General features: G+C 41.6%; 1 protein-coding gene across 1 annotated transcript in view; it reads right to left on the reverse strand.

Moving 5' to 3' along the window:
* Positions 1 to 3,840: 3,840 nt before the first annotated feature.
* The window catches only part of LOC144797938 (extracellular calcium-sensing receptor-like), a 202,033-nt gene continuing 179,247 nt past the window's right edge, over positions 3,841 to 26,626 (reverse strand). The window contains exon 7 of the mRNA XM_078668742.1: positions 3,841 to 4,751. Coding sequence (XP_078524868.1) covers positions 3,841 to 4,751 — 911 coding nt within the window. The remainder of the gene's footprint in view (positions 4,752 to 26,626) is intronic.

A 26,626-nucleotide genomic window follows, 5' to 3' on the forward strand; every position in this document is an offset into this window, starting at 1 on the left:
GGCTGAATTCAGCAAGTCAGACTTCCTACATTTCTCTCAGAGCCTACAGAGATCAGCTGCAAAGTGCCCTAGGGCTCCTAACTGAGTCCAACCCTCTTCAACGTCTACATGACCCCCTTGCAGCCAGTGTCAGACACCATGGACTCAACATCCTCTCCTACGCCAACAACACCATGCTGATCCTCTCTCTCAATAATGAAGTCACAGCCACCAGAATTAACTTTCACACTTGGATGAATGCTGTTGCCAACTAGATGAAAGATACCTGCTCAAGCTCAACTCGGGCAAGACCGAAGTACTCATCCTGGTACCTGCCCCCTCAGCCTTGGATGACTCCTGTCGGCCCATTGAACTGGGAAACCCCCTCACCCTGGTGGACCACACACCTAACCTCAGCATCATACTGGACTCCTTGCTCACTATCAACCACCTGATCAACCCAGTATCCTCATCTTGCTTCTAATTGCTCCACCTGCTTCGAAAGACATTCAGATGGATCCCCACAGAATCCAGAAAAATGGTCACCCACACACTCATCACCAGCAGACTACTGCAATACACTTTATGCCGGCGTCACCCAGAAACTCCTCAAGAACCTACAGAATGTTCAAAATGCTACAGCTAGACTGGTCAACAAGATACCCCGCAGCAGTCACATCACAGAACACCTTTGACAACTCCACTGGATCTCAGTCAAAAATAAAATCACCTTCAATCTCCTCACACATACCTACAAAGCTCTTCATGATAAAGGACCAGCATATCTGAACCACCACCTCTCATTACACGTACCCTCCAGACAAACGCGCTCAGCCCAACTTGCTCTGGCCACAGTCATATGAATTGCTGTGTTTGAAACTGCAAAATAGCTTTGTACATCAGGCTTAAAGTTCGGAACTATATCAAGGTTTCTATGTTTATTTGGTAAAATAAAAACACATTTTTATATAAATTGATTGTGTGACAAAGTATCAACCTTTTATGAATTGCACTAGAACAAAAACTCATGTTTTACACATTAGTCACACTAACAATTGTGTTTTGGCATTAAAAAACTGCACTCTAATACTGAAACAAATCTCAGGGCTAGTGGCCACCTACAAGAAAAGGGTTCTGTTCATACTTTAGCATTCACAATCTAATCCAACCACTTCTGTCTGTCAGTTTTAAACTCATTAAATTCATGGATGTTTTTAGTGAAAGCCTTACATCAAGCACAATTTCATCTAGAGGTAAAGTTGAATTTCTAGGCATAGAAACGTCAACAGTTCAGAGACAGACACAATGAAGGTGAGTAGAAATTTTACTTATTGTGATTATTGAAACATCGTAGAAGCCAAACAACCCGTCACATGTATGTTTGTACTTATGTGTGTAGATATGGAATTTACAGAACTCACACCATGCCACAGGATATGAACTCATGTGCTTCCGGGAATGTGATGAGGAAGAGTAGAACTAAGTTGCACTTGGCCCTTGAGCCATCGGTAAAATTTGGCCCATCAGGTGACTACACTAAGCACTTTCAGTTAGGAAAAGGGGTCCGGCAGTATTGTATTTTAGCTCCACTCCTTTTCATTTATACATAAATAAATTAGGCCAGTTCTTAAGGGAAGATTGCGAAGACGTCCCGAGGATAGGACACAGAACAGTTCCAGCCTTGTTATATGTGCATGGCTGCAACTTTTAATATGTAATTTTTTATGGTTAAATGGAAACTCTAGGTCTTAACATTAATTATTCTAAATCATATGCCATGACCATAGGATCTCGAGGAACTAAGGCTAAAACCCATGCATTAAAGGTCAACAACATAAGTAAGGTAGACAAGTTTAGCTATTTAGGCACACTACTGGATGATAAATTGCCCTGGGACCCATTATTGAAATCTCACACCCAATCCTTTAATAGGGCTGTTTTTTGCATAGATGCTTTTTCCAGGCGTTTAGGCTACAGTTATATTAAGTCTATTGTATATCTTCATAAGACTAAGGGGCATATTACCAACAACTAGCGATAATTATCGCTATGTTGGCTTAGCGGCTATAATTGTATTACCGTGTAGCGACGATTTTTATCGCTTAGGAGCCTTGATATTATCAAGGTTTATCTCCTAAGCGATAAAAATCGGCCAAAATGCATGAATTTCACTGATATGTCAGCGATATTCATGCATTACCGAGCAAATGCTCTTAGCCATGTTATCCACCTCCCATTGGATAAGATGGCTAAGAACTGCTCAGGGCAGGTGTTAGCTTTTGGAGAAATATCTCCAAAAGTTGGTAATAGGAGATAGCGATGTTAGCGACTGTTTCCAGTCGCTGACATCTTGGCACGCCCACTTTGCATGTCATTAGTGATACATTTCTCTGACATGCAAAGCGGGGCCCAAGATGGTCGCTATCTACTACGAGTTGTCGCTAACTGGTGTTAGCGACAGCTAGGTAATAGGGAGATAATTTCATCTCCGCTTTATTGGCTTTTAAAGCCAAAAAAGCAGAGATAAATCCCTTGATAATATGCCCCTAAGTTTTTTCCAACTGTAGAATGTGGAGCAGAGGTTTGGGCTACAAATCTTTGACTTCCATTCAAAGAGCAGAAAATAAAAATTTAAGGAAAATGTTACGAATTCCACAGAATGTGCCGGCAGAAATAGTACATGATGACATAGGGGCAGGCTATGCAGCTGTCTATATTTGCTTGCACCCCTTATTTTTATGTTGTTCGATTTGGACCAAAAAAGAGCTAGAATTTAATAGAGTAATAGTGAGAGACTGTCTGCACATGGACCAAACTTGCGTATACCTTGGCTGAGTTATAAAAAAGACCCCGACAAATTTGTGGTCATCGCATCTCTTTAATTCCCCAGAGCGAAAATCATATATTGTAGGATTAAGAAATCAGTTATGGTGTATACCCATGAAGCGAGAACTATAGACTCACAGCACAAGCACTGCTGGACACATTATGCAATGGTGAAACCTATTGATAAAATGGAATTTTATTAAACATTAGATATGCTGGTTAGCCACAGAAGACTTCTAACTTTTTTTTGTTTGAATATGTTCCTCCAACTAGTAGCTGGATGGCATAAGCCGCAAGATCCTCCTATTTGTACATGTGATGAGTTCTCTGTACTAAACACTTTACATATTGTTTTAATCTTTCCTAAAGGGCCAATTGTGACAAAAGTATATACACCCACACCTTGTGCCTTTGAATATTAACCAAGCAAGACCAGCTCTCCTATATCTTCAAATTTTAGACAATGTTACTGTTTGCTGGTTTTTAACCAGATTTTTGTTAGGTGTGTATTTTGCTTATGTTTGACACTAAACCATGATGGATTATATATTATGGAATGATATTCCTTGATGTTCTCTTTTTATTGTACTTTTATGATTGCTGAAGCTAATCGAATAAAGTAAATATCGATTGATTGATTGAGCAGAACTCTATGTAAAAATATCACAGTTAAGTTATCAACTCAATAACTATCACTATTAATGCTCCCAGATTATGAAACAATATTCAAGAACCACTAAAGGAGGCACACTTTTTCAACCAAAAGTAATTCACTTTGGATGAAAAAGTAAATGCCTGAAAAAGACTCCCTAAACCAGTATGACAACAGAACAGTCAGTTATTTTCATTATTTAATATGCTGTTTCTGGAAATTGTTTTCTGAATATTTCTAGCCTAGACTGACTGTTTGATCCTTTATAAGATATTTATTTTGTCCCATACGGTGAACACATCAGAGCATATGTGTAACACATTTTGCAGGATCATCAGGAACATTGTATCAGACAGCTACAGTGAAAGTATCTAAGTAGTGTCTTATTTCTTCCCAACGTCCTTTCCCATCAGATATTCCTTTGTGTTCATTTCAGGTCTCAAAAGAATAATGTAACATTTTGGGAAGAATATGCAGGAAACCAATGCAGAACTGGAAGACAAGATGGCAAAGACCTCCATTGCAACCATGTACTTGCCCTTGGTGCTGAGATAGGCTGGAATAAATGAGAGCCAGACGGTAAGAAAGGCCAGCATGCTGAAGGTAATGAATTTGGCCTCATTGAAGCTGTCAGGCAGTTTTCTAGCCAGGAAGGCCACTATAAAACCTATAGTGGCCTGAAGCCCAAGGTATCCAAGCATACACCAGAAAGCAATTGTAGACCCTTCATTACATTCATATAATATCTTTCCAGGTTGAGAATTGATGTTATATTCAGAGGAAGGTGGAGAAAGAATTATCCAGGAGGCACAAAGGATAACTTGAATTAATGTGCAGACAACAATCACTATGTACGATAGTTGGGGCCCAACCCATTTCCTTAGGTCACTGTTGGGTTTTGTGGCATTGAACGCAATGACCACCATAATAGTTTTGGATAAGATGCAAGAAATGCAAAGAGAAAAAGTCATGCCAAAAGCTGCCTGGCGGAGAAGACATTTCACTGTAGTAGGATAACCAATAAAGATCAGTGAACAGAGAAAGCATAGAGCAAGAGAAAATAGCAGGAGGTAGCTTAGAGAACGGTTATTGGCTTTGACAATAGGGGTGTTCCTATGATGAATAAAAAGCTCAAGAATAGCAACTGGCATTAGAGAGCAAAAAAAACATATGACTGTCAGGCCAACTCCTAAAGGCTCTTCATAGGAGAGGAACTCTATGACTCTCAGAATGCAGTTGTCCTGCTTCGCATTTGGCCACTGATCCCACGGACACTTGGAGCATTCAGTTGAGTCTGAGGGAGAAAAGTATCAAATCATTTAGCAGTAATAAACGAAGAAATGTCATGTGTTTATTAAGGACTAAATAGAATTATATACAGTTTCCTATTTGTGCATTACCTTTACACAGATTATACATTTCACAGCAGAGTCATTTAATACCATTGATAGTAATGACAAGGACTATTCAAGTACTTTTTATCTTCACAACTAAGCTCACAGATAATACCAGATACCTTGACTTCATCATCATCATCTACAGCCTATACACACATACGTGTATATATATTTTGAATAACTGAGGTTCTAAAATTATTGGGAAGTGAAATATAAGGACTAAGATGACTAGGAAGTGGTTAATTGTAGGTCTAAAATAACCAGGAGAACTTTCTACGTATGCATGTAGGTATATTGTATATCAAATACATCAAAATATTCAGCTCTGAGTGATATAACTCCACCTAGAATGCATGTGGAAGAAGTATTATTGTCCATATATTGAAGAGGTTAAAAGTTTGGGACATTGCCTCATGGAACAATTTCTGTAATGTACATCAATGAAAGTGAATGAATATGAATATGTAAAGTAAATTAAGCTTGTGATATATCACTCAGATATATATTCATAATTGTGCTTGTAATGTTTTTTGTAACTATTGCATATAATTGAGGATGCTATTGTATATTTAATACTTCACTTAGTGAACTGTAAACCTAATTCAGTTGTAATTGAACTGCTTTCCTTAGGCTGTGTTTATGTTGTGTTTGTCTGCATTACAGCCCTGAAGAAGAATCTCATTACTGCCAAATGCCTGTTCCGGTCAAGATGGATGTTTGAATGGACTAAATTGGAAGTAATAGGGTAGGGGGACATATTTGACTTTTTAAGGGATGCCATCATTAGCATGCATTAAGAATTACTTGTAAAATTGTAAATGTATGTAATAAAATTGTAATGAAAAGGGATTTTAATGTAAAAATTATATAATAATATTATGAAAGGAATGATATATGAAATATTATGAATGACTCTCCAAAAACTGTATAATGTTTAGATATTGTTCCCTACCAATGTATAATGTATTTGGATTTAGAAATTAGTCAGGAAAGCTACTAACTCAGTGGATGGTAGCAAATGTGCAGGGCCAATGGCATCTACCAAATGTTTCTAAATTTGAGCATATTTCTTTAGGTAAGAAAACACACCTTAACTAAAAAAATTATATATCATGCTGAACCCCAAACTATCTCCAGGCATTATACTGCACACATTAGAAGAGCCTCGCACCCACGTGCAGACTCAATTTTGCGGCATATTTGAGATGACAGTGGCTACAAATATCATTGCAACAGCCGGCACCATCGGGAAAATGTAAAATCAGTTTAAATTATTGTTTTTATGCAAACGCCCTACAGAAATATCACTCTAAACAGTATAGTAATAAACCCCTAATGTCTAAAATACTGTAAAATGTGTGCATATATGTGTTTTTGCACTCCCTAAAAAAGGTGCAATCATCTAAGTTACCTGAGTCATCACAACCCTCTGTTTAATCGTGAAAATGGGAAGTAGGGTTTAAATAGTTTCTTAAAAAACGTACTAGAAAAATATGTTTTCATATATGTTTTTAAAGCGGTGATGTGGTTAGTAATGTGTGTATTGTAATAGTTAGAATGAATGTTTTAAGTTGAAATTTTTTAAAGTGGTAGTGGTCATTGAATGTCGGCTTTTGTTTTGCGACATCACCGCAAATTTCAAAAAGTCCTCACAAAAATTATTTATAGAGAAAATGGACAACATTTTAAGTTCTAGGGAGGCTCTGACAGAGCCTTCGTGTTGAGAGTGTGTATAAGAAACACAGAAACCTAGAAACACCCTGTTCCCTTTGTCTGTAAAGTGAACTCCACCACCTCTATATATTCCAGGCATGTCAAAACGCAGATTGTTGTTGTAGATAGAAAACACAATTTAAAAATCTTAAAAATTCAATAGAAAAATCAGATGACATGGACGTTATAGTTGGAAAATAGAATTTGAAAAACCTTAGAAATTCACTGAAAAAACAAAGGTTACAGGGACTATATAGTTATGAAACAGAATTTAAAAATCCTTAGAAATTCACTGAAAAAAACAAAAGTTACAAAGACATTATAGTTAGGCTCAGGTTTCACTGATACAAAATGAGTGAAATTCAACAGTTATAGTAAGCTGAGCTAACTATAGCTTGTGCCCCACAATGCACTGCTTATGACCTCACAGATAATATCACCATTGACATTGTCAGTGACGTCACTGATGACATCTCAAATTACATCACGTATGGCATCACTCATGACGTCATCCACATATTATCTGATGCACCCACTCACACCCCATATAACCTTTCATGCACCCACTACAACTTCCACACTAACATTCTCAAAACCATTGACACACCCATACCAGTACTTACATACCCAGTCACTGATTAATAGGTCTACACACACATCCACTCAGTTACCCATACAGCCACTCATACACCAACGTACTCACTAATGCAGCCATTGATATATCCACTCATATTTCAATAGAGTCACTCACACTGTCAGTCATTCATAGAGCTACTCACATACCTACTCACTCACCAATATAGTCAATCACACAGCTATTTTCTCACCTATACAGTTATACACACACCCACTCACTATTCATACAGATACTAACACATACTCACTCACCTATACAGTCACTCACACAAGCACACACTCACCCATACAACCACTATCCCTCACTCACAAATACAGTCACTTATATAATCTAATACTCACTTATACTACCTTTCACATATCCAGTTATTCATCAATATACCACTGACACATCCATTCACTCAACCTTACAGCCATATACACACACACCCATAGAGCCCCTCACACACATAATCAATAACCCATACAGCCACTGACTCACCCACTCACTCATCCATAAAGGCAGTCACCCCCCCATCCATACAGACATTTAGAAACCCATATAGGTACTTAGATGAGCAATCAATCACCCATACAGCCACTCACATACCCACTCACATATCCACTCACCATCCCATACAGCCACTTAGACACCATCTGACAGACTGATACAGGCATTCAGACAACCTAGTCAGTCACCCATACATTCACTGAGACACCTAATCATTCACGTATATAGTCAGTCATACACCCACTAAATCATCTATACTGACACCCATATACCCACTGATTCATCAATACACCTCGGTATATATATTTAACAATCATGAACATTTGTAAAACTCCCAGGCACTGAATGATGTCATCCGTGAAGTGACCAGTGATGTCTTATGAGATGTCATCAGTGATGTCACTGACCATGTATGACCTACTCGCCAGTATATATACATATGCACACTTGCTAACAGGTTTACTTATACACTCACACACCCACTCAGGGATGCACTCACAAATGAATGCACTCACTCACAGACTTACTCAGACACTGACACACCCACTCAGAGACAAACTCAGACACTGAGACACCCACTCACATACCCACTCAGACATTCACACACACCCTCGCATACCTATTCTGACACTTATACACCCAGTCACAGACCCACTCAGAGACTCATTTACCCAGTCACATACTCAACCAGACACTCATGCACCTAGTCACAGACCTACTGAGAAACTCATGCACTCAGTTAAATACACACTATGAGACTCATGCACCCACTCACATACCCACACAGAGATTCATGCATCCACTCATAGACCCCACTCAGAGACTTCTGTACATACTTACAGACCCACTCAGAGAGTCATGCATCCAGTCGCATACCCACTCAGACTCATACACACACTGGCATACCTACTCAGAGACTCATGCACTCACTTGTATACCCACTCTGAGACTCATGCACCTACTCACAGACTCACTCTGAGACTCATATGCCTCCTCACATACCCACTCAGAGATTTATACACACACTCACAAACTCATGTGCCACTTGCATACCCACTAAGAGACTCATGCACCCACCTTCATATGCACACAGAGACTCATGCACCCACTCACAGACCCCACTCAGATACTTACGCACCTACACACAGACCCATTGAGAGACTCATATACCCACTCCCATACTCACTTAGATAGTCATGCACACAGTGATATACCTATTCAGAGACTCATGCTCTCAGTCACATACCTATTCAGACACTTATGCACCATTTACAGACCCACTCAGAGATGTAAGCACCCAGTCACATACCCATTCAGACACTTACTTGCTCACTGATAAACCCACACTAAGACTCATGAGCCCACTCCCATACCCACTCAAAAACTCTTATGCCAACTCACATATGCACTCAGATACTCATACACCCACTCACATACCCACTCAGAGACTTATACACCCAGTTGCAGACCCACTCAGATGCTCATACACCACTCACAGACCCACTCAGGTATTTGCATACCCATTAAGGGACTTATGCAACCACTGACAGACCCCCTCACAGAGCCCCATTGTTATTGTCATAGTCACTTCCACACCCTTTCAGATACTCATACACCCATGAACAGACATACTGTTAGACTCATGCATTCACTGACAGAACCTGTCAGAGACTGAGACACTTACTTACAGACCCACTAAGACACTGATGCACCCATTGATAGGCCCACTCGAGCACTCATGCACCGAGTCACATGCCTAGTCAGATAGATGTGCCTACTGACAGAGCCAATACAAAACGTATAGTGCCACACAGCAACTCACTCACAGACTCATATACCTACTGACAGACCTAATCAGACATTAATAAACCCATCAATTGTTCACATTCAGACTATCATGCACCCACTCAAAGACCCACTAAGAGTCTGATACAACCAGTCACAGACCCACTCAGATAGGTATGCATCCACTGACACATCCCCTCAGACACTCACGAATCCAGTCACAGACCCACTTAGACCCTTATGCACCCACTGACAGTGACACATTCACACAGCCAGTCACATTACCTAGTCGATCATTCCTTCACAGTGTTTCAGAGACATTCAGAGACTGATATATGTTTTTGTATAGTTATTTAGATAATAACGTATCTAGTGTGATGTTAGAATGAAATGTATAGTTATACATTTTGAATTTGGTGGTGGATATTTAATTTCTGTTTTGCTTTGTTTTTTCACAACGTATTCACGATGGTCGCCATTACCGATGCCCCTGCGACTCCCGACATCACTGCGAACATGAGAAATAGGTTTTAAAGAAGGTTTTTATAGGAACTCACAAAGAAACTATGAGTTTAAACAGTACAGTAATAGACCCCTAGTGTCTGAAACAATGTAAAATGTGTGTATATATGTGCAGTACACTTTGGGAAAAAGGCGCGGTCATCGCGGTTACCAACATCATTGTGGCTTCTGGTGTCACCTTGAACACAGAAAAAAGGTTTTAAAGATGTTTATTGTTAGACATTCAGAAGAGAAACATGAGTTGAAACATGTTTGTTATACAGTTGTTTAGATAGTAGTGTGTGTAGAGTAATCTGTAGAATTACTTTTCTTGTTGTAATTTTTTTTATGTGCCACTGCCGTTGAATGTGTGCTTTTGTTTTGCAATTTCGCAATGTGTTGGCGATGCAGAAACAGTTTTATTAACATGTTTCCTGGCTTTGTCATTCTGCAAATAGAATTGATTGGACCACTTCCATTTCTGCTTTTACCATGTGTTGGACTACACAAAGATAGTGTAAGGGAAAAGCATCATCAATTCAACAAAGGTTTCCATCATTAGGATTTCCAGTCCTACCCCAGTCAAAGTGCCTAGGCCGTTGCCACCACAGAGCAAAATCATGAGGTTAGGGGCAGGTGAATCCACAATGGTTTTAACCAAATGAAGCAATTGATTAAACGTTATTCATCTATGACCAATCCAATTAATGTCCACATTAGCCAAACCCTAGTCCCTCTCAATACTTCTCCTTCCTGCATCCTCACCAGCCCAATAGACATAGCTGCGGCCCAAAATCCTCATTCTAAGAATTTTGAAGGAATGAGGAGTAGCACACAGGACAGGTCTGTAGCTGAATATCACAGTTGGCACAATGAAAGACAGTAAAATTGCATGTGTGCAGGTGGTTTGAAAAAAAACTAAAAAATTGATTGGTTGATGGGAATATGCAGGTGAATAAAAGGAGGTACCCTTTGGAAATGATTAGTAAGTAGATGTTTCATTGGCTCCGGTAAATAGAAAAAAATGTAATAGAGAGTTGGATATGCTTTACAATATATGCAGTATACTACACCTGCAGTAGCATTTTGTAACTAGTATGGGCCTTCTGGAATGTGAACTTGTGACCTACTGGTTCGAATAGGCTTCTATGGAGAACATGCTGAGGGTGTATAGGGGGGGAAGGTTATTCATTTTTACAGATTAGAGGCGTTCAGGTTCATTGTTTTATAAGGCAGTTATTATTACATAGGGGCCCATTACGATGGTGGGCCAACTTTGTCTGCCCATCACCGTATCTGGAAATGGGACCACCCGCCATTGTCATGGCGGTCCCGCAAATGGCACCAGTCTGGCGGGCGCATCCTGCATTTTAAACATTGCGGCGGGCGCTACTGCAAGCAGCACCCGCCGCAATTTATAAAATGCATGTTGTGCATTTGAATGCACAATATGACAGGCACCGCGCGGTGCCTGCCAACTTGTGCATGCAAATGCAGGGGGGATGCTATAGGTACCACCCACCCCCACAAACACCCTGGGGGGCCGCAATGGGTCCCCAAAGACAACACCGCATGCCTTTCCATGGCGGAGTCTCCGCCATGGAAAGTCATTTCACCGCCATGATGATAATATGGATGGTGGTGCCTGCAAGGCACCACCACCATATTCCTGGGCTTTTCTGCACGGTAGGCAATCAGGCAGATTGAAAAACCGGCGAAAAACTGGCGGACAGTCTTCCCATCCGCCGGGGTCCCCCCGCCATCGGAATGTAGCGGGGGGAAGTTATGTGGGCCGTAGATTTTGGCAAGCAGATCACCACCGCCATATGGGCGGTGGCGATCCGCCCGCTATCATAATGACCCCCCTAGTGAGGATTTTGCAATAAACTGTACTATGGTTTTAAAAATATATACCTATGAAGGAACGTAGGTTTTCTGACACCCTTTTTCTTCCGCCAATGTGTTGCGATCATCGCCTGTATTGACACAAAGTTATGCCTTTTGGGCTACCTCTAAAAAGGAGTGAAAGGGTTAGCAGACATTAACCATTCAGAAATGCAGTTACAATAATGAAATATGAAAGGAATGTTTTTATTTGCAGACTTATGCAGTATCAGGCAATGCAAAGTTCAAGTGCTATGTATGAGAGTGGTGTGCTATTTTTTTAAAGCTTTATAACAAACCCTGAGAGCATTGAATTGATCTGATAGGAGAAAAAAAAGATTTTACCAAAATACTCAATTTTCTGGTATTTCAATTATAATTTTTAATAAATAAAAGAATTAATTAAATAAATATCTTAGTATGTCATATTGTAATAAAAGAGTTTAAAATATAAAAAATTTATTTAAAAAAGTTAAGATGGTTTATAACTGATAGTGTGTATCTAATAAGAGGTGACTGAGATATATGTGTTTGAGGTGCATATTAGGTGTCTGTGAAGTTAGTTTACAAAGTGTTTCCATGGAGATGTATATTGCAGTGGAGCTTCTTTAGTCCAGTCTGTAAGTGATGTATAATAATGTACTATAAGATGGGAAAGTTCTATATGTGCATAGGTTATGTGCTGGTCACTAAGATTGTTTTTTTTTGAGTTGTGGGATTTGTAGTCCTATTTTTATCATTATAAAACAGGAATAGAACTCTTAGAATTCAAAGTGGAAACCATGCACTGTAGATGTTTATTAATTATGAATATGTCAAAGGTCACACGTATGTATTATATACTGCTTAGTGTTGCTTTTGGGAAATGACACGGCAGGTTTGTATGTGCATAGATGGTGAGATATGTTCTTTAAATTTATTCTGAATGATATGTAATATAGCACTGCAAGGCATGGTTAAACATGTTGTGTTTAAATATGAATTCAGGTTACTAGTACAGAGTGTGGCTTTGGACTCTCTCTAGCAGACTGTAAAATGAGTTAGTCAAGTATTAAATTGATGTTTTAGTATACATACCTGATCTCTGACATATGCTGTAGGTATACCATAATGCATGGTTGTTTCTGGTTAAAAGAGTGACTCACTCTCCACTTGAATTTGTGCAAGTTAGTCATCACGTACACGCTGTTATGGAAGAAGTATATAATGACAGCACCCATGATGCAACTGACATAGTTGTGTCTAATGCATATAGACTGTGTCTCACCCACTAATGGATCAATAGAAGTACTTTTACGTTCAGTAACATAGTCACCAAGTAGATGCATATCTAGCAGTATCAAAGGGACTTATAGGTATGTTTCTAATTCCGAATACAGGCACTGAGATACTTATTCACCTATGTATGTTCAAATTTCTAAAGTTTTGAAAACAGACCGTCATATACTTGTAGATTTTTTATGTGCCCCAAAAAGCATCTAACCTGCCAAGCAGAGTTTAGTCTGACACAGCTTTCTACCAAACCAGTCAGGCAGAAAAACTCCCACTGACAAAGTGATAAAAGTATCTAAACATTCTGTGATATACACAGGCCTAAGTTATATCTATATATTTGTAATGAAGGCAGTTGCAGATACACCTAAAACACCTAATATTAACACATCCAGGAGTCAAACCACGAAGCTCCTTACAGACATATATAGATACCCTTAGAGATTTTAAGGAGCGACAGTGATTTATCCACAAAATTACATGCACATGTGATCACACCACCATATAGGGACTGAGACATGTATTCATATATCTACTACAGGACTGAAACTTTCAACTATAACCTGCACAGATGTAGCTGTAGCATCATGTTATGGCCCTCGTATAGTTTAGCGTGTGGATGCAGTTTTAGTCCTAGAGTCACCTTAATATTTTAAACTCTTTCACAAGGCATACGTTCATCTTTTATTACATATAAGTAACTACTCAGGTTGGCTGTATCTGGGCCACAGGGAGCTTGGAATGTGCTTAAAAGGGAATACATGTATTCTGAAGATTTTGTGAGCTATATGCACTCCTACAAACTCATATGTACTATTAAACAGCCAGTTTGCCAACGAAAGTTTAATGACACACCTCACTAGGAAAGCAAACAGGTAATAAAATACCCACTAACATAGTGATAAAAGCTGCTAAACATTCACTGATATAGACAGGTAGAAGTGATATCTATATACTGGTAGTGAAGGCAATTGCAGCCACAGTTAAAAGACCTAATACTAACACATCCAGGAGACAAACTATGCTGCTCCTTACAGACACATGTAGATAAGCTTACAGGTTATTAAGAGAGGCAGGGATTTACACACAACTTAATATGCACATGTGATCACAGCCCCAACATGTGTTCATATATCTTATAAAGGGCTGACACTTTCAACAGTAACATGCAGAGAAGTAGCCGTTGCATTATGTTTTGGACCTTGAATAGTTTAGCGTATGGGTGCAGTTTTAGTGCTAGCCTCACCTTCATATTTTAAACTCTTTCACAAGGCATAAATGAATCCCGTTATTACATATACGTCACTCCTGAGGTAGGCTGTAGCTAGGCCATAGGGAGCTAGGTATGTGATTAAAAGGTAATATATGTGCTTTGAAGATTTACTGAGCTATATACACTGATACAAATGCATATGCCCTATTGAACATCCATTTTGCCAACCACAGTTTAATGTGATACACCTTACTAGGAGAGCAGACAGGTAGTAAAATATGCAGTGACATGGTGATAAAGGAGACAAACATTCACTGATATAAACAGACATAAGTGAAATCACAATATTGCTAATGAAGGCAGTAGCATACACAGCTAAAAAAACAAATACTCTGTACGATATTTGTTAGAATTGGGGGTCTCTGGTTGGCACAGGTAGGTACTTGTGACAAGCAGGGATCCTCTTTAGTCAGGGCAAGGGAATTACTCTCTCAAAATAACCCCTGCTCACCCTGAAGGCGGCGTGGCGCGAGCAGTCAAGGCTTATTTCAGAGGTGATGTAAGTCAAGCAGTTGTGACCACATACAGTAACCCAGTGACAACACTACAAATGGACACCACATCAAAAATAAGTTATACTTTATATATAGTTACCACAAGACCAATAAACGACAAAAAGAATCCACAGTACTATTAAGTTTCAAGAGTTCAGGTTAAAAAGGTGTAAATCAAAGTTCTGTGCGAGTCGGTAGCCTTGTCCGGCTACGGTGTTCTGAAAGAACACAGAGTCTAACAAATCCCGCGGACCGCGGCGGTCCGGGCCCACTCAAAAGTCTACAGACTCAAACACAGTACCTTTTCCTTGAGGCGGCCGGCACGGATGTGCGAGCTGGTTCCGGGGATCATCACGGTATACAAAAAGAAAGCGTTGCAGGTCACGGTGTCCCTTCCCTCGCGGTGCAGGCTACGGCTCGCTGACGGCATCGGTGAGCTCAGAGCTGGCGTTGTTCGGGGCGGACGTTGCTCATTGCGGTGCATCCAGCTTTACGGTGCGGCATTCGAGCCGGAGTTCGGGAGCTGGCGTCGGTCAGTCCGGACAGCGGTGTGAGTCGGGCGGTGCGTCGCGAAGTGTGCGAGTCGGTGCCTAACTCTGGTGCGGTCACAGGACTCAAAGTCAGCAGCAGTGACCACGTCGGTCAGACCAGTTCGATTCGGTGTAGCGAGGCATTGCACGTTGCGGTGTCCTTCCAGTCACGGTGAAGGCTACGGCTCGTTGACGGCGTCGAGACGGAGTCGGTGAGCGCAGAGCTTGCGTTGTTCGAGGTGGATGTTGCTCAGAGCGGTGCCAACAGGACACCCGACCGGTCGTGAGAGTCGGTCACAGCTCCCTACCTCTGTAGCCACTGGAACAGCAGCAATTCACAAAGTCCTTTCTCCTCTCTAGGAAGCCAGGCAACCACTGCAGGCCAATCCCCCAAGCAGCACTTCAGCTTGGGAATAGTCTCTCCTCAGTTTCTTCAGGTTCCTTCTCCTCAGAAGAGGTTTCTTCTTGTCAGTTGCAGGAGTGATCTAATTTCATGGGATCAGGGTCCCAATACTTATACCCCAAAATCCTTTGTTCTCTGAGGGTAGAGGAGCCTGTGCCCAGTTCAAGCCAGTTCTGAAGCACTCTGTTTACCAGACTTCTCCTTTCCTTTCACAGAGCAGGGCAGGCCCATCAGACGCCCCACAGGAGGTGGAGCCAGCATTGTGGAAGGCTAGTACAGTCCTGGAGCACTTTGTTGACAGTCTTCCTTCTCTTCTTTCAGTGTGCAGAGCAGAGACATCAGATGCACCACAGGGGGTGGAGCCAGCACTGTGGGGGGCGGGCACAGTCCTATTCAGGTCCCAGGTGCAACTCCTCCCTCCCATCTGGTTGCAGATCTCCCTATTCACCACCGGGCTGGACCAGCCTGTCTCCTGGAATTCCCCAGTCCTGTCACACACAAACCCAGACAAGGAAAACACAACCTAGCAGAGGTGGGCTCAAAGGGTTAGGCAAGCAAATACCTACTTTCTAAAAGTGGTATTTGCAAACACAGAATATTAAAATAAACTTTACTAAAAGATGTATTTTATTATTCTGAGTTTAGGCATACTAAACTCGAATTTGTACCGTGTTCTCTGACCCTGCTAAGATTATAAACATGTAACAATCCAGCAGCCCATTCTAGCCTATGGAGAGCAGGTAGCCTTGCAACAGTGAAAAATGAAAATGGCTGTAATTCACTATTAGGACATGCCACACACATCAGGGCTTGCCCTACCTTATACTTACAATGCACCCTGCCCGTGGGCCTCTAATAGGAGTGACTCATATGAAGAAAAGGGAAGGTTTAGGGACTGGCAAGTGAGTACACTTGCCCAGTCAGCATGACAGTATCAGACTGCATGCAGGCTCTGCAATGGCAGACCTTAGACACATTTTACAAGGCCGCTACTGTGGGGGACACAACCATTGCTGCAAGCCCATTAGCAGCATTTGGATTTACACACCCTGGGCAAACTCAGTGCACTGTACTAGGGTCTGACAAGTAAACCAAATATCCAATCATGGAACCACTTATCAATACATACATTAATTTACAGTAGGGAGAGCATATGTACTTTAGCACTGATCAGCAGTGGTAAAGTGCCCAGAGTCAGAAAATAGCCAACAACAGGTCAGAAAAAATATAGGAGGAAGGCAAAAAGTTCAGGGATGACCCTGCAAAAAGGGCCAAGTCCAACAATATTCAAGAGGGGAATGAAGCAGTCCCTTATATATAGTTAGATAATGTCAGAGTTTACAAATAATAATATAAAGAAAAAGGTACCTGGCCTCCAATTCACAAAACTGCTTTTTTATTCAGTCATTGTACCTTACTTTAGCAATTGTAATCTATTCAACACTTTTTACAACAATTTTACAACAATTTCATTATGTATTGGTGCATTCAAGGTTACACATTTCATGTTTGAGGAAACAATTTATTTGCAAACATCAGGGACCAGCATGGGAAGCATTTTTGCTCCGTGTTTAGCAAATCTTTATGCCCACTACTTTGAACAGGAGCACATTCTAACACCCACTAATCCATACGTGATGGGTTGCGGGTATGGAAACCTTATATCGACGATATATTCGTCATTTGGCATGGTACCATAAAAGATCTTCTCCTTTTTCTTCAGTGGATGAACAATAGGAACACCTTTTTGCCCTTTACAGTGGAGTATGATAAACATCAGCTGGCTTTCCTTGATCTTCTTATACCAGCTACGCCCACGGGACTTAGGTCTGAACTGTACAAAATACCTATGGCACGGAACTCATTGCTGTGCTACGACAGCTGTCACCCCAGAGCTCTTAGGAACAACTTGCCGTATGGACAATTTCTGCAGATACAAAGAAATTGTTTGACTAAAGAAGCTTTTCAAGAACATGCTCACACACTGGAGAAACAGTTGAGTGCTAGGAAGTATCTCAAGAAACTAGTACGTCAGTCATTGAAACGCGCGGCTAATAATAATCGGGAGGCACTTCTTGAACTTGCCATACCAAAAGAGAACACTCAATTGTTGACATTTGTGAACACTTACAGTACAATGTATAACCATATACAAAAAATTGTCAGAAAACACTGGTCGATCCTGAAAACTGGTTTGGAGGTTTTACCACCCCCCTTGTTTGCATTTAGGCGTGGTCCCAACTTGAAAGATAAGCTTGTACACACCAGACCCAAAAGTAAGATCCCACGGGCAGTTGGTACCCTCTGGGATTTACCAGCTGTTGAGGGTCACCATCCTTGCGGCACGTGTACTGCTTGCCCTCAAACATGTAAATCAGTCGCTATTGATATCGGCACGAGTCGTCCATGGCAGCAAAGAAAATTCACAAATTGTAATAGTGATAAATTGATTTATATGATAACCTGCCCATAGGAATGACCACTAGGAAGATTAAACTCCCTATTTCAGAACACAAGAGCACAATACGGTGCAGGAAACAGGCCACTAGACTTACGGGTTATTTTCTGGTTGCAGGACATGGGCCGACAGAATTCACATGGACCGTAGTAGAACAACGTTTCATTCCTGACCGTATAGTTGACATCAGTAAATACCTATTCTTGAAAGAACAGAAGTGAGTATTTAGACTAGGTACAGACAAAGAGGGTGTGAACGAGGACATTCCCTGGATGTCACTGTAATTCCAGATTTGATTATATCATTTGCCTTCATCTACATCACTGATCTTACTTTTGTAAGGGAGCTTGAATGGCACTGATAATAGCTGAGGAACCAGGGCTCTGATTCCAATATGAATGTCCATCACAGCTATAAGAGGGTTTTTCTCTCTTGCTTAATCTATAGTGGTGTTCTACAGCAGGCACTCCAAAGAAGAAACACAGATGGTGGCCTTAATGAGACTCAAGCCCGGTTGACCACAGATTACTAAGTACAAAGTGGTCTGTGCATCCGGTTAGACACAAGCAACCATCATGCTAAATAATAGACTACATCTCCCAGAACTCCCTGGTAAAAAAATGTAGGTCACACCTATACTAAGAGCGCTTACACAGCTACACTGTAAACATAGCTCTGACTCTTATGAGCTTGAATCACCAGGTCATTGGGAGTCAGTAGAGTAGATCATTCCCATGATTTCTTTGTGATGCTGCGTTGTGGCTTTGTGCCTTAGATAGCTATAAGACTGCATCTCTTGGGGTTCCTTGGAGGGACGGCACAGGTTACGCACTCACTGGGAGCGCCCAATATAGTGGCATCGTAACGAGGTTCCAATTGAAGTGGGCGTGCATAACCAGTCTGACAGGAATTAATTACCTATGACCTATGATTCCTGCATGTTGCTATAACGTAACTGTGTGCTTTTTGGTCTTGTGATCATCCCGCTGTTGCCCGTTTTTTGTCACTGCGCTCCAGCTGGTTTCCACTCTATTAGGCTGGCACTACTGGGTATCTGGGAGTTAGACTACTCTTCCCACGATCCCTATACTATGACGCATGTGTACGCCTCCGGACCATGTTACTGATACTTTAAGGAGCTCTCACTGCTATTAGGCTGACGCAACCGAGTTGTGGGAATTAGACTAATTTTCCCAAGATTCCTGTACTACACATCGACGTAACTGCGCGCCTATTGACCATATGACTATCGCGCTTTGAAAACGTTTGATGGGGCGATATAGAAATCAGGCTGTAGGTACTCGTGTTTCTCAACATACCAATACGAGTATAACGATTGACATTAGGTGAATCTAGTACCACTCAGTACATTACATGTTAGTGATCCTTTTTGAGTTCGCCAGTATTGAAACTACTTTTCCCATGATCCCTTGGCGCATACAATGACATGTTCGTGCGCCACCTGATCACGTGATTATCGCCGCCTTTTACACACTAAATAAATATGGCGCCCAAACACTGCTGGTTTCCTCCCCGATACGGTTCAGCTGCTCGCCAGGGGTACAGATGGAGAGGTAAGCCGGGATGAGTCTGGGCAGGCGCTTAGGTGGTGCGCTTTTGCTCTACAAGCACTCATGGTTTGTCTTAGTGCAGGTCGGGCTTGCGAGTGGGGCTATATGTGTTTTTGGCCTTAACTGGACTGTTCCGAGAGGGACGTGCTTTTGACTCCAAAGACTTGGTTGGTAAATGCTAGCCTCGCCAGGATGAGCCGCTCTACATGGGCCGCACTAGACACAATATGGGTATTAATGGCTGCCGCTTATGTATTCATCTGTGGTGCGCTGGAGGACACGGGCACAGTCCTCCAGCACTCGAGCAAAGAGTGGATGTATTACACTCTTATAAACTGCCATCATAGAAATGTTTGCGCTTGTAAAACATACAATTTTATCTACTTGCAGCAGATCTTTGTCCTGTAGGGATCTGCTGTCCTACTGGTAACTGAGTCTGTCTTCATGCACATTGTAGATCACATCAAGTAGGTTTGGTCACATGTGCACTATCCATACCTCCTTTTTTGTTTTTATCAGAGCGGTGCTCCATTCGTCTGAGCCGCAGCCAGGTGAGGTGAAGCCACACCCTCCTACCTACTAGGTAAGCAGGGGTATACACACAATGTATACATTGGGTTAGTTGTTATCCGAGTTGTTGACACTGACTTAGTAGTAAATTATGCTATGTTTGGATGTTAAATAACCATGACACGACAATCTCTTTTCTTTCTCCTTTCCATGGCATGAAACCAACATTATCCTCTGTAAATGATCCAGTAAATAGAAGGAGAAACCAGATATACCTAGGATTACCAGGTGGCATGGTTTATGATTAGTGTCTCTTTATATATATTTTTTCACCCTTTGAAGTAGCGAATTCACGACTAGGTCCTGATGAAGGCAGAGGACAACTTGTCCACTTTTTCTGCTGAAACATGTTGACCATACATTTTCTGTAGCAGATATTAGTTGAAACTGCTACTTTTTGCTTTATTTTTAACTATTGTAAAACTGAGGGACACCATTAAACTTGTATTCCTCTCATTTCTCCAAGTTTAATCACATCACTTCTTTTAGACATTATTTGATGCACTGCAATTCAGTCAGCAAACACCATCCAATACCTCAATATCTGCTTTACATCACTTGGTGTGAGTCATCAAACATAAACATCTAGTTCTGATGGCTGAAACTGTGAGATCCTTAGTGTAAGGAGGCCCGGATGATGACAAGGGCGGTATCGGACTGCGACTGATGGGTATTTTTAGGCACTTTGAGATATCCTGTTTCGCCTCAGACACACTTCTAACATTTTGTTATTTCATTCATTTCTGTTGGTTATTGCCATTGTTAGGTTGAAGGTTCTTTTTACCCGAGACCCATGGGCACTTCACGTTTTCTAAATGTGGCCCAAATACAACAACCCAGAATTCTGGGATTCATTATCCTTACCCCTAAGTAAAATCGCCAGCAATTAAGTCATTATCCTGGGATGCAACTTTAACCTCCTCATGGTTGTAACAGTAGATGGACAATCCAGGTCCATTATTAACCCCTCTAGGGCACACAGATCACTACACAAACTTTGTACAGGATTTAACTTACACAACTCCTAGATGCTCCAGCACCCTGACACTAGAGACTACACCTTCTTTTCAAACCCCCATAAATCCTACTCCAGAATTGACTACCTAATGATATCCAAACCTCATATACATCTAATCGACCAAACAGATATACCAACAAGGTTAGTCTTGGACCAGATCAGATTAGAAAATACTTTATTCGACTCTTGAAAGAGCCATAAAAGATTGCACACACGTTTACAATTTAATACTTTAAAAGCCAACAGGTCCTTGTACACAGGGTTGTATACATTTATAGACAGTAATTAATGTATACTACGGATCTTCAAGCGGTAAAATAATAGTTTAAAATACAGTTTATAATTTGAATTGTTTCCGATCCCCACAGCAAGTAAGAGTGGGCGGATAAAATGCTTTCTCTGGGGAATATACAGACTACAGAATAAAATAAAGTGCATAGTGCTTTGACACGATCGGCTATCACAGAGGCATAATGGAAGTGATGCAAACCATGTTCCTCGAGTGGGAAAAGGGACTAGGTAAATAATTGTTTTTAATCACAGCCTAGTCAGCAGAAATATCCGCCTTTCATTTAGAACAATTTGTAGATACAGTGCAGGTTCTCTTTGTGGCAGGGGGAAGAGTTCCAGTTGATTAGACATGTTATAAGTAGTATCTATCTGCTGAAGGCTTTGGTAGAAAAGAGACTTAATAGAGACAGGTGAAACATTTTTAAGGGTTACCACTGAGGAGCTCTTGATCTTATAGATACCTAAAATATCCTTAGTTGTTTTGTGGCCCAGTCTTTTAGCAAATCTAAAAATAGCATAATTGGATTTCTGGAATTGCACCATTCTAATGTTTAACACGTGTTTCCAATTAAAATCAGAATCAAATGGTGCCCCAGATATGTAAAACGCAGAATCTTTTTAACTTCTTCACCCCCCAGTAAAAATGTCCTTGTTTTAGATTTTTTTGGTCCGCATTTCATGATTAAAGAGTTTGTACAATTAACTTTTAAGCATAAAAGCATACAAAGAATCAATCACTGTTTGTAGGCCATTTACTATCCTGGTTATCAGGACAGCATCATCAGTGTATAATAATACAGGAATTTGACACATATTTAGACTTGGAATATCCTTCCCCACTGCACAAACTTGTTCTCCCAGTCCACTAATATATAATAAAAAGAGGAAAGGTCCAAGACACACCCCTGCCTTACCCCTATGTCAGAGGGGAATTCTTCTGTTAGATCTCCTTCGGTACTATAGCATACTGAGGCTGAGGTACCTTCATGGAGCCTACTTAGCAAAGTAATAATTGTACCATCCCCATTTTTGACATTATGGACCATAATTTGCAGCGGTTTACTGTGTCAAATGCACAGGTTAAGTCCATAAATGCTAAATGAATACTGCCCCTTTAGCCTTTTGTGTATGTTTGGACAATTAGTACCAAATATACAGCCTGATTCATCAAGCCGAAATCGGCTCGCAAAGGGCCAGATTCTGAGAATCTGGCCCTTTGCGAGCGCTATTTTTGCATTTGGGATTCATCATCCCAAATGCAAAAATCGGTAATAGCGATTTCGCTATTTTGCGAGGAATTACATTTAAGGAATCTCTATTTGAGATTCCTTAAATGCAATTCATCATCCATTTAAAAATTGCGAATTCGCAATTTCGGCCCGCTATTTACCGCGAGGTCAAACCTCGTGGTAAATAGCGAAAACATAGAAAAATGCTTTTAAAAGCATTTTTCTAAGTTGCATGTTGCACACACACATGTCCTTTGGACATGTGTGTGCGCAACACCTGTTTCAATTTGCATTTAAGGGGTGCTACAGGGTGTCCGTTGGACACCCCTGGCACCCTTTAAATCGCTATCTAATTTGCGATTAGCAAATTGCTAATCGCAAATAAGGAATACTCCCCATTCATTCCTATGGGCCTTTTGGCCCATAGGAATGAATGGGGAGTTATTCCTTATTTGCGATTTGCAATTTGCTAATCGCAAATAAGGAATGTGTAGGAATCGCATTTCTTTATGCCATTTCTACATGAATCCCGGTTTGCAAGTCCTTAATAGCGATTCGTTATGAATCGCTATTAGGGGCTCGCAAAACGGGAGAATGATGAATCAGGCTGATAGTGTTTGTTTCCCTGTACCCAGCCCGGGACAAAACCAGAAGTGGTATATCGAAAGTGCTTGTTGCTCTAGGGCTCATAGTTCCAATTAGGCCAAGGACACCCTGCGCTAGATCTTGACAGAACTAACTAGCAAAGAAATTGGGTGGTAACAATGAGGCTGGGATTTGTCCCCCTTTTAATAAATTGGAACTATGATAGCTTCCTGCCAGGTCTTAACAAGGGGGCCTACTATTGCTGCCTTAAGGACATTTGTTATCACCGGGCCCAGAAGTCTGGTAAATACTTGTACTAATCAACAGGAATCCTATCTGGATCCAGGGTTTTTGCTGGGGCGACTGTTCTCTATTGCCAACTAAATATCCCCCACCTCTATTGAATCACTTAAAGCTTTAGCAGATCTACTGTCATAAACAATTTCTGATGCAGAAGGATCCTTTAATAATCCTAGCTGTGATGAAAAAATGTCTGAGAAATGATTAACCCAGGCTTCAGCTGGGACTACAGTTTCTGGTTTAGAGATTTCGTCACCAGCCATGGAGGATGCATTTACCTCCTCCCAGAATGCACGTGAGTCTTTGAGGCTTGAGGCAGTTTTTAAGTCATCCCAGGCCTTGTCCTTCAAAAACTTTCCTTTTCCCAATAACTTTCGGACCACTCAGCTATAACTTTCTCCCTTTCTGGTACCAATGCTAATGCCCCGAATAAGATCTGGAGATTTAATGATTAATCGATCAGAGATGCTGCATCAAAAGAGAGGATCTAGAAAACCATCTTAAACTACCTGGAAGACAATATCTGCTCGGATACCTCCCCCTTCACCCACTAGGATGCCCAGAAAGCCACAATAAGTGGTACGCTTATAATAACAATAATAATAGTCACATTTATAAAGCGCATGGTTACACTAGGCTAATGTGCCCCCGTGCTGCGGTACGAACAGTTCGGGCTGGACTGTTCCCATGAGGCACAGGGTTAGTCTGATTTGCATATGGGCTGGACTGTTCCCATGAGGCACAGGGTCAGACTGATTTGCATATGGCCATGTCCGAACTGGGGTGACAGAGTGGGCTAAAGAACGGTGATGGATTAAACCCAGATCTGTTAACTGGGTGTGAGTGTTTAATTGGTTCAAATGCTCCATCCATCACCACCCCCTTTTGTACCGCTTTGGCCGCCATAAGTTGACAGGGTATGCTCAGACGTGAGTCCCTTGCTCACTTTGCCACTGGATTCAAGCAAGCCTGGCTGAAGACAGCTGTAATGCCAGAAACCGGTCCTAGGAAGCTTTAATCCGGTCCAGGGAAGGCAAGGCTTGGCAGTTCGGGCTGGACTGTTCCCATGAGGCACAGGGTCAGACTGATTTGCATATGGCCATGTCTGAACTGGGGTGGCAGAGTGGGCTAAAGAACGGTGATGGATTAAACCCAGATCTGTTGACTGGGTGTGAATGTTTGATTGGTTCAAATGCTCCATCCATCACCACCCCCTTTTGTACCGCGGTATTAACTGAGGCAAACACGCCTACATTTTTAACCTGTTCACAAGGCGTAGGGGTGGGTCCCAGTGTCCGAGGCCACCATGCCGACGACCATACTGATGGTGCTTTCCCTATCACAAGCACCTCAGTCTTGTTGCCATTCAATTTAAGGCAGTTATTCGCTATCCAAGATGCCAGTTCTTGAAGGCAGGTCAAAAAATTGAAAGCTGCTTTCTCCTGTGCCTGTGTAAGGGACACCACCAGTGGAGTATTGTCGGCATAGGACACGACATTGACCCCGAATTTTTCAGTAATCTCCGCCAGAGGAGTGACGTCGGGCTAAGGGTGGACCCCTGTGGCACCCCCTGTTTCAACTTGATGTCTTTAGGGTAGTGGGATCCCTGCGCCACCTGGAAACTGCGCTCAGACAAAAAAGATTCCATCCATTTCAAGGCGCAACCTACCACACCTCCCTTTCTAAGACACAGTGTCGAAAGCGGCACTTAAATCCAATAAGATTAAGGCCGCCGTCTGTCCCTCGTCTACATATTTCTGAATGGTCTCCATGGGAAGAAGCAGAGCCGATTCGGTAGAGAAGAGTGCCTGAAACCCAGACTGGGTAGGATGAAGTAGATTGTGTTTGCTGATGTGGACCGTAAGTTAGATATTTACTACCTTCTCAACCACTTTTGAAAAGTATGGTAGCAGCGAGAAAGGGTGCAGATCGTCTAGTTGGTCAAGACTAACATGGGGCTTCTTTTTTAAAGGAAGAACAACAGCCTCTTTCCATTTTTTTGAAACCATTCGTGAAGTAAAAGAGAGCTCCAGAAGATGTCTTATTCAGGGCTCGAGCGTCTCAATTCTCCCTCTTAGAACCTTAGAGGAAACAGGATCTCTGGGTGAGCCTGACTTAATGCTGATGGCTATCTTATTAAGGGTATCAGGTAGGGGCACGTTAAATTTAGAGAGGCGATCTGTCTCCATAATGTTGACAGGTTCATCAACAACCTCGCACCCATCTCGTGCAGAGACCGAGAAGGTGGAGTAAATCTTCTCCACCTTCTCCACAAAAAATCAGCCACCCGATTACATGACTCCACTGAGCCTACATTAGGTGCTGCAATTTTAGCCAGGGAGGATATCTCTTTATAAACCATGAACAGCTCTTTAGCTGAATTCTCCGTTGTCTAAATCCATTCCTTTTAGCGGGTAGCCCTGGCCTTTCTAATAAGCGCACAATAGCTCTAAAGACTGGCTTTATATTCGCTCTTCACCTGGGCAGAAAAGTCTCTTCTCCACCGCTTTTCCAGTCCTTTGCATGCTGATTTAGCCGTTCTAAGTTTGTCCCTAAACCAGGGGCCAATTTTTGTCTTCTCCCTGACATTTTCGATGACCAGGGTGCAGTACTATATAATGCCTCTGTGATGCGCCTATCCAAGGCTTCACAGGCAAAATCAACATCTGAGCCGCCCGGTAGCCCTGCCTGTAAAAGGGCCCTGTTAAAATTCCCTTGTGAGAAACCCGCCCACTTCCTGTTTTTTGTTTTGAACTCAAATTTCTCCTT

The sequence above is a fragment of the Lissotriton helveticus genome, chromosome 12 (assembly GCF_964261635.1).
Source record: "Lissotriton helveticus chromosome 12, aLisHel1.1, whole genome shotgun sequence".
Lineage (NCBI taxonomy): Eukaryota > Metazoa > Chordata > Amphibia > Caudata > Salamandridae > Lissotriton > Lissotriton helveticus.